Source organism: Oryzias melastigma, linkage group LG15 (genome assembly GCF_002922805.2).
Source record: "Oryzias melastigma strain HK-1 linkage group LG15, ASM292280v2, whole genome shotgun sequence".
NCBI lineage: Eukaryota > Metazoa > Chordata > Actinopteri > Beloniformes > Adrianichthyidae > Oryzias > Oryzias melastigma.
The window spans coordinates 18,763,661-18,773,764 of NC_050526.1; the positions used below are offsets into that span (position 1 = coordinate 18,763,661).

At 42.1% G+C, this 10,104-nt stretch overlaps 1 protein-coding gene across 5 annotated transcripts in view; it reads left to right on the forward strand.

Moving 5' to 3' along the window:
• Nucleotides 1-2,488: 2,488 nt before the first annotated feature.
• The window catches only part of akap1b (A kinase (PRKA) anchor protein 1b), a 34,363-nt gene continuing 26,747 nt past the window's right edge, over nt 2,489-10,104 (forward strand). The window contains exons 1-2 of one of the 5 annotated variants that reach the window (XM_024297891.2): nt 2,489-2,506; nt 2,674-2,728. Coding sequence is in view for 1 of the 5 variants with exons in the window: in XM_024297889.2 (XP_024153657.1) it covers nt 2,664-2,728 (65 nt within the window). In the remaining 4 variants the exon portion in view is untranslated. Of the gene's footprint in view, nt 2,507-2,612; nt 2,790-3,379; nt 3,398-10,104 lie in introns of those variants that run through there. The other 4 variants (XM_024297889.2, XM_024297892.2, XM_024297893.1 and 1 more) reach the window with 4 other exon arrangements.

Here is a 10,104-nt window from a genome sequence, read left to right on the forward strand (position 1 = left end):
ACAGCCCTGTACAAAGATGCCAGCTTCATTTTTATCTCTCCAGGTACACCCACACCCACCCCCCATCCCCCGTGACCTAAGTATTGACACTTTCACATGTCGTCACGGTTGCACTCATCACTCCTGCTGCAGTAAAACGGCCTGCTGCTTGGCTGCTGATGGCGAGAAGAGTGTCATGTCTCTTATTCGCTCTGACTGCCCTCTACCCACAATCCCTGCAGCCAGGACTGTCACCACATCATGGACAGCCTTCACCTCCTTTCTCTGAGCCCATCCGGAGCACAGGAAGTGCAGCTTCAACAGGGGGCGCTCCAGACTAAGTAACAGTGCACCAGACTGACAGCAGAAGAAGAAGAGGCATCATTTACTGTCTGCTGTCATCAGGTATCTTCCATTCTGACAGGGATCCCCCCACCTGGAGGTAAAGTGGTTCTCTGGGTTTGGACCCGCCTCCACAGAGTATATCCTGTCTATTGACCTATCAGAGAGGAGCTATCTGACCAGAGAGGGTGCCTGGCTCTGGCCGGTATCGTGGAGGTCAGATGTTGGCAGAACACGTAGAGGACTCTTTAGGTACATGTGGCTCTGTTCTGAGACCTGGCTCCACCTATGTGCACCTCACCTGGCCAGAGCTTCGCCCACTCAGCTGGAAGGCTGCATGATGATTGGCTTGTGGCAATCCACAGGTCTGATAGATTCTAGTTTGGGTTTGCTTAAAGTCGGTCGAGCACCGACTGCCTTCCTCACCCCGCTGCTTCGGGCCTCCTCCCACTAACGCTCAGCGCCTGTAGGCTCGCCATGTTGGACAACAGAACGTTCTGAAACAAGCGGTCCACTTGCACTAATTTAAAAACAGTCTGGTTTGTAAAATATGGCATGTTTTATTTGATGTTATGCAAAACCTAATGTCTGTAGAGTTCTAGTCCATTTTGTTTTTAATGCCGTGTGTGACGACTGTAAATACTTTGTGTACAATTTGAGATGGTATATTTACTACACTGTACATAGCTGTGATATTGTATCATTTTGGTTTTGTAAAGCCCCTAGTTTCTGTATAATAATACACAAAAGGAACTATTCCAGTGTTAGTAATAAAATGTTTTGCTCCTCGTCCTGAGTGTCTGCATTTACCTGTGTGGGTGAAACTTGTACTAGCAGAAGGTGCTGCATGAAATGATGGACGTCCAGAACAGAACCACCTGGACGAAGATGGTCAGGAGCTATGCCTTAGATGTTCCTGTCATTTGTGTTGCTTGGTAACCAGAATATTAAATAAGTTACTTCTTTTTTAAGAAAATGTCATAATGGTTGTCTTCTGAAATAGTCATCCTCTTCACCCCTAGCTACCTATCCTGAAGATACATATCTCATTAAAAGTTTGCAAAATTGCTGCCATGAGTAATAGTACAGAAAGTAAACTAACTTTTGGTTCTGTAGATGTATGCAGGAGCAATGCTACATAAAAGATTAGAGTCAAATTGAGGTCAAAGGGCCATAAATTTTTCCATGTTTTCTTAGTAAACAGCCCAATAATGTACATGCATCTCTTATGAATTCTCATTGTAAAAATGTATAAGGTATAATCCAGATATTCCCTGTGGTTAACTTTCTGCTATCCCAACAAACTAAGTTTCAGAGGAATTTAAATGTGAATTTAAGAACACATCTTTTTTCTGACCAACAGAGCCACAGCTGGCTGCAGGCCTGGGACTGATGAGGAAAACCTCTGAGGGAAAAAAAACTCACTTTCAGTTTGAAACTCATTAATAACAGCAATAGATACAGTAGTTACCTTCTGAGCAAAAATATTATTTAAAAAATTGTTTGACAGATTTGTTCATTAGTTGCTTTAAATATGTTTTTCTCCAACAATTAGCCCTCAAAATTAAAAAAAGTTAAATCAATAAATAGGAGAAATGATGACAAAATAAACGTTTACAAGTTAATAACAAAATATCTGATATTTTATGTTTACTTCAGTGTCATGTTAATGCTGATGTTACAATGGTATTTCTTAATTACCAGGCACAGTTAACCAATGAGTCTCTGAAGGATGCAACCAGGGTCAGCATGTGGCAGAATGAAAAAAACTTGACTTTGAATTGATGGCGTTACATAAAACACGGGCAGAAGAAAATATTCAGAGAAGACTCGGCTGGATAGAAGGTGGATGTGACTGATGATGGTTGAGCTTCAAGATGTCGTGATAACAATGTCAGGATTTGGTCTGTTTTCAGTCAATAAAACATGGCGTTTGAATGGAGGAGGTAATGGTGGGAACAAAGACTGCCACCAGTAATTGTTTTAAATCTGCACATTTAACATCCCAGGTTTTCACTTTGGGACATAAATGTTACTTCAACCAAACCAGATGAATCAGACTGAAGATAATTTGGAGATGTGCAATGCAAGTTTGTCACTTCAAGAAAACTAAAATAAACCCAAGAGAGTCAGCTGCCGGTCGGGACGGAGGCAGGTGCTACGGAAGGTGAAGTTCAGTCATCAGGTAATGATTAGAATGAAGAAACCAGGTCAATGTCCTCAGAAGAATGGCTTTACATGTGCGAGTGTGTGTGTTTAACACGGGCTTGAATAATCGTGCTCTCGCTTCTCGTGAGACTCTCGTCATCTAGTATCGCGAGATTTAACCAGCTGTTTGGTCTATGTTTTCAGACTGGTGCTGGTCGAGCAGCACGTGGGAAGGAGAGCTGGACTCGGACCGTAGTAAGTAAGTAGTTCTTCCGTCACCTCCGCTGTCATCGTGGCGGCCCTGAAGCTCCTGTCTAACCGTGAGTACGGCTGCGCGCGTAGCTGCGGGGGAAACTCTTCATGTGCAGAGTTGGGTTTCGGCTGCGGTCCGGCTCCAGTCCGCGTCCTGCGGGGCAGCACCGCGATCATGGCCGCCTCAGGGCGTCCCTCCGGAGGGTCCGCGAGCGCCGGCTGACGGTGGCGCTCGCGTGTCATTGACCCGCGCGCCCGCTTGCTGCACTGGCGGTGCTGCAGCTAGCCTTTGTCCCTGTTGTGTAACTGAAAGCGCGCGAGCCGCTGTTCGAGGCCCGTAAGATTACGGACCATCTGAGCCCGTTAGCATCCCAACCAAACCTGGTCCGGTCTCGGTGCACGGGCGCATGCTCGGGGTTTCATTGATAGAGCAGTTAGCATGCTAGCCTGAAGGACTGAGGCCCGCGCGGCGCACTCAGGAGACGTCCTCTGACCGTGCGTGACGCACGCACGTGTCCCCCCCGGTGAGTGGGCTCTGGCGCTGTGTCTTTTACAGTAAGCCCAGGGTCCGGGGGAGTTGTAGCTTCCCCTAGACGAGGTCACGATCACGTAACGGATCGGTCACGCCGGTGTAGAGGTGATGCCGCTGAGAACACGTGCAGACTTCAGTTCTCAGGTGCGCTGTGACGTCATACAAGTTCTCCTCAGTACTTTCAGGTGCCTGAGTTGTGAGTACTACACCGGTCACGGCCTTGCCGCTGCAGCGGGGATCAGCCTCTGTTCTCCGCCACCTGCGTAAGCCAAGCCGCGCTGTCTGACCAGGATTGCTAGTTTGGCTGTTTCTGGGACCGAACCACTTCCCCTTACGGGGTCAAGGGTTCGCATCCCCGTGGATAGTGGGCCGGCTGTGGCTTTTGCTCAGGAAAGGCGAGTGAGAGGGTGTTTTATTTTAGTCCTGACTGTAGCAGCTGCAGTGGACCTGGGAGCAGAAGAGACTGGAGGTGTTGCTTTCTGAGCCGTACGTGTGTGACCGTGAACGCAGCACGAGCAGCGGCTCGATGTCCGCAGTTAGAGTTGATGTCGGACAGTCCAGCGTGGTGGGGGCTGCACGGCCCGGGGGTGGGAGAGCAACCGTGAGACGAGTCTTCCGTTTGCGGGTCTAGTTTGCCGTTTAACAAAATAGACGCACGTGCTGCTCACTTGGTGACCTGCTTATTGTTGCACGAGGAACGTTCACTGACGGCTCGGTCTCCTTCGTGCCCGCTATTCGGGTCGTCCCCGTGGGCTCGTAGTTGAGGAAAGTGCGCGGCCACGCCTCCACGGGCGCTCTAAAGTCACGGCGCGTATTCGGTGTGAAGGTCAGGAGGAGTGCAGCGAAACGCTGGTGTGACAGCGGGCTCGGCTTCCATCGTGCGCCTTACCCTTGTTCAAGGTGAACCCGTCCCGCACCACCATTTCAGGCTTCTGTCCGAGCTACACTTAAACGCAGCAGGAGATGTTCATTTCCTGTGATTTTTTTTTTCCCCAGCATGTTGACCGTGAAAGGAAAGTTATCTGGAAGTTTATTGAGAATGTTTATGGGGTTTTCAAAAGTTGTTGGAGCTTTCTCGCTCATAAAACTGACAAAGAATCCCCCTTAGCTTAGCTTTCCAGCCCTGTTCATCAGTCAGCTTCTGGTAGAATCAGTGGTCACATTGGGACTTTATTTGATCAGCAGTCATTGAACAAAGCTGGATCACTTCAGTCTCATATTCAAACGTACACATCTGTGTACTAAAGAGAACAGAGTAGTCTAAACTATGTGCAGATGTAGACTTCTGCAGGATCAGTTCCTAATGTGTCGCTGAACCAGCATGGGGTTTGAGGGCAGTTGGATCAGGACCTACCTAAAGTGAACCACAGGCTGTTGGTGTCTGGGCTGGGTCTGGTTGAAGAGCCCCCAGGTTCCTCCTTCTGTTTTCAGGTTAGCCTGGTGGACTGTGGGACTCGCCTGTCGTTTTAGCTTGAGCAGAATCTTCCATCTTCATGTGGATCTATGTACCATCATGTAATGCTATCGGAGGCGGAGTCTGCTGCTTCTCTCCAGTGGTCTGATCCAGCGGTGGGGTTATTGCAGTCATTTTACTTTTTCATTTCAAACTTTTATGCCCTCCAAAGAATCAGAACAAGGATGTTTCTTTAAGCAAGTTAGAAAACAAACAGCAGGACGTGAATGGGTATTATCACACCTGAGAGCTCTGGGTTTGACCGACGAGCTCTGCAGCACATTTAGGTTTCTCCAGGTAAAATGGGCGATGCGGGATACAGGCCACATCCATCCAGTCTGTTAGACCTGAGCATTCTGATGCTGGGAGGAAAGGTCTATCAAAAGCTGTGAATGTCGTCTGATACCAGTTAATTGGGAGGAAGCTCGTTAAAGACTGACTCTGACAGTGTTTTTAACATGTTTTGGTGACATGTTTCTGACGATGGTAGAGACTTAATTTAAGATAAAAATTGCATTGAGTATGTCTATTAGGGGTGCCACAAACAATTATTTTAGTGGTTGACTAATCGCCTATTTTTTTTTTCCATTTGTCAACTAATCTGGTAATGCCTAAACTAGATTTAAAACACACATCTTAACCATCATTAGTTTTAAACCAACTAAAAATAAAGACCATTAAGATGATAGTTTATTAATGGGGCCATAACATGATTTTCTTAATCCTTTCAGACTTGAACTAATATTCATATAAACGATCATATATTACCTTTGGAACTCTAAAAAGCTAATTGTTTATGAAATATTAGTTATTTTTTCTGAGTTTTTTTCCTACCCGGAAGTATATCGACTCTCCGTCTCAGGGATTTTTGAGGGGCAGGGGCTCAAAGTTGGAGAAGGGCAAGAAAAACACACTTTTTTGTTTGTTTTTTTATGCTTTAAATATATAGATTTAAATATATATACATATATTCGAAAATAACTCAGCTGTATGACCCGTATTAGTGAAGGTGATACAAGCGTCATTTTTTTATGTAAACTATTTATTGTCATAGACTTGGAAAACATCCAAAGCATTAAAACTCTGGAGGCTCTTTATTTTGGCATTGTGATGCAGGAACAATCAATATGAATCATGTTTAATATAAATTGTAATATTTTAAACACAGATCCAACAACTTTTATCCCGTAATGATGAAATGATTCATGTTTAATGTCATTATCAGACTGTTGCTGTGAGGATTTTAGTTTGGAGTTTCAGTGGAGTTTTAGTCAGATTCTGTCTCCTGTCAGTCACTTCAGGTTCATGTTGATCATCTGCAGCTGTTTTCATTTCTGTTCATTGCCTTCAGTGTATAAAAGTGTCAGGTTTTCAGTTTGACATTGTCAGGTCATCTGCGTTTCCCATCTTAATTTCTCCATGAGTTTTGTCCTATTTTAGTTTATTTATTAAAAGTTTAAGTTTCAACCTACAAGCCCAGCTTCCTGCATTTTGGGTTTAAACAGGTTTTCCTGGTTTTGACGGCTAAACCCAAAGTGACTCTTGTTCTATATTCACATCCTGCTAAACTTTTTTTTTTTTTTTTTGCATCATGTCCTCTAAACACATGATTTTATATATAATTTCAGAGATTTGAATACATAAATTGAGAAACTGAATTAAACAGAATTTAAAGAAGGTAATTTAATCCGAAAATATGACATTAAACAGATTGATTTTGTTTCCAACCTGTTGTGAGGAAGCTATTGAAAATCACCACGGTATTTTATTTTGTACTTTCTACCCAACTTCCTGTCCCTGCACGATATGTGTGCTGACTTGATGCTCTGCACTTACTCGTCCGGGCTCCTTGACTAATCTAGAGCGTTTTTCTGAAATATGGACCACATTTAAAGGTCATTTAATCAGCGAACAAAAACTAGTTAGACCAGAACTCACAGGTTTAAGCTTTTTCACTGTCACATTTCAGTTCTCCGTGTAGCAACAGAAGTTTCTCTCTCTGAGTCCGAGTGGAGGCAAAGTATGATAGAACACCAGGGGGATTTTGTAGCAATTTTTTTCTTTATATCACTAACAAGAGTTAATTAATATTAATACAAATAAAAAATGTAAGAAATTATAATAATAAATAAACACAGGGCACTTTTTAATAATGAGGGGAAAAGGGCAGGTGCTCAAGGCCCTATGTGTGCACCTGCCATTGGGTGTGTGGGTGCTGCCCATTTCATAATGTCATCCTAGAGCAAATTGTTTTCCCATGAAATTCTTTTCTCGAGGAAATATTGAAATAAAATAAATTTAGTTAAAAATACTCTGTCATTTTTAACCTTTGCTAAGTAAGTAAAAATACGGAGGGGAAAAAATCAATTAAAATCAAAAATTACAAAAAATCTGAGATTAGATTTTTCGGTCAGATTGCCCAGCCCTAATGACGATCCCTCGTCATTAGGGCGATCCCAAAATAAAATCTTATTTGTGATGTAGAAACTGTGATGGGCGGGCCAAAGCTTCCTGCTGCATTTTGGGGGGGGGGGTAGTGATGTAAAGCCACAATGAAACAGAACGCCTGGTTCATAATGGATGCGGAAGCACTGCGAAGTGGTGTTGAACGCAGGCCGCTTCCATTTGGCGCCCTTGTTAACCTATGGTTTGGTCCACAGCGGGCATAGAACGCCGTTGTCCTCCAGAAGGTTTTTGCGCTGTGCAGTGGATCGTTTCCCCATCAATTCTAGAAGAAAGTTCCATAAAGATCCATGAGAAAATCTGGTTAATTTTCCAAATATAACCAATTTATCACAATAAAACACTGTGATTGACAAATGCAATCATGTTTTTGTATCTAGACAGTTGAGATGAAAATAAACATACAATCACAACACACACAGATCAAAGTAGTAGGCTAACTCTGGAGCGGGGTGTGGGGCTAAGATTTGGGTGTGTTTATAAAAAAAAAAAAGGCAGAGACCAGTTCTTGGCAGAAACATGGGGTGATAGCATTGTTAAATTATGATGCAAAAAAAAGTTCTAGCAGAGGCGCCTGTTGACCGTCGTGGAGAAATGCGCGTCTGGCGTGAATTGACCCTCCTCCATGGGGGCGTCATACAAAAATGGCGACAGGGCCGAAAAAATGAATAGTTACTTTCGGCGTTTGCATTTAGAACGGCAAAGCTGACAGCTGAACGCTGTTTAATACAATTTTATGTAAATGATAAAAGGTGATCTTACCAACTGCAACAGAAAAATGTACAATATTTATTTTATGAATGTCCTGGTAAACAGTATTTTCATTTCCTCTCTCAGATCGTTCCCAAATCTAAATAGAAATTTTAATAATTTTCCAATATTTTAGGTTTTATTGAAAATATCGACCTTTTATTTGAGCAGATACTATTCTAACTGATCCTATATTAGCTGATGTTATTTCCACGTATTTTAAGTGCAATCGAGCACAAAAGCTTATAGAAATTTATGTTGGCCACATGTAATACCTGCAGCAAAGACGCACATTGCTGCATTGCCCGTACACATTTTAATTGTTCTGGCGTGGGGGTCACCAGCCTTTTTGAAACTGAGAGCTACTTGATGGGTACTGAGTCATACGAAGGGCTATCAGTTTGATATAACAAATTTGCTTAGTTATAGAGTATCATTATTCATTATTAATAATACATAACTATTTGAAGACACTGATTTCTATTAATAATCACAACAAGGTAGCAAACAAATATCTATATTCATTACGTTATTAATCTCAGTAATTGTTACGTTTTCAAATGATCACTAACATTTCATGGTAAAATGTCCCTATGTTGTACCATGTTTATCATTCATTCATCTTTTTGGCCGCTTTGTCCCTTTTGGGGTCGCAGGGCTGCTGGAGCCTAACCTGGCAGCTGTTGTACTAGGGCTGGGCGATACGGCAAAAAAAGAAAATCACAATTTTCTTTCAATTTATTTCACAATTTTGATTTTATTACAATTTAAAAAAAATGAATTCAAATTGACAAAAAATGAATTATAATGATTTTATTTGAAAGAAGTAAAAACATTTTGAACAAATATTTATTTTTATTAAAATTAGTTATCTATTAAGATTAATCTGTAAATAGTGCAAGGATTGCGCCTTCTACTGCTACAGATAATGCATTTCTGTCAAATGAACAGCTTCTAAATATCTGAGTTTTTATTTTGTCTCTGTGCTAAAATCCATAAAACAGAAATGATTGTCCAAGACCAGAAATGAGGGAGACTGATGAAGTTTATTAGCATGAATGACTGATGAAGTTTAGTAAAGTCCTTTATTTTTGGATTACATACATGGTAAATAAATCTCAATTGCTTCAGAATTTACCTTCAAATAGACAATTTCGTTGTACTTTGAGAAAAAGGCTCCAGCTAGCATCTTTAACTGATACAAAAACATTTTTAAACTTGGATGATAACATCAAATACATCTGCCAAACTGTTAAGATTCAAACACAGAGATAATAACAGTAAATGTTGTGGCAGGTTAAAGTTTACATCCACAGCTCCTTCACTAACATCTGCTCTCTGCTGTGTTTGTGTCACTGAGCAGAAAGCTAGCGTTAGCGTTAGCGCTGTAGATTCTAGCTGGGCTTTCTCCAGTCCGTACGACCAAGAAAAAAGATCAACAGTGAAGATTAAGAAAATGATTTAACTCACTTACACTTCATACAAAAAAAAAGTGCGACCGACAATAAGATTTAGGCTCTTAAAGTAGCTAGCTACGAGCTGGCAAAACGATGCAGCAACGTGCATCTTGACCGAACATTTTACGTGTTTCCAACATACATTTCCATCAGTTTTTGTGCAGGTTGAACGTGAATATGTGTGATTAACATCCACTATGTTTAAAAAACATGAAACATTAATAAAAACACATCAAAGAACCAAACTAGCATCATGTCTCTCATGAGTTGCTAGCACCCACTTTAGCACAGAGTTCACGGTTCCCAGCCTGATTTCTCTCTATTAAAATGCGATTCCTGTCCTGTGATGATTCATCTCCATCGGATTATTTTGTTGTCAAGGTTTTTGAAGTCGATTGCAAAACACTGTGTCTCATTTTGTTACTTTTTCAGACCTCCGTCATTCATTACTCGAGAAGACTCGATCCATAATGATAGCGCACGTCTGTCATGCCGTATGTTACGTGACTTCCAATCCAGTAATATATGTCATTGATTACAAGAAAAAACACAGAGGAGGAGGAGGAGGAGGAGGAGGAGGAGCAGCTCGGATTTAACCCTTCCACTCCCCTTGGCTTGTTTACACTTAAGGTGTTGTCATCCGGACCCCACAGACAGTGTGCTGAACTTTATCATTGATTTTTGAGTTTCACTAATGTCCATGGGAGACAAAAAATCCTGTTCACCTT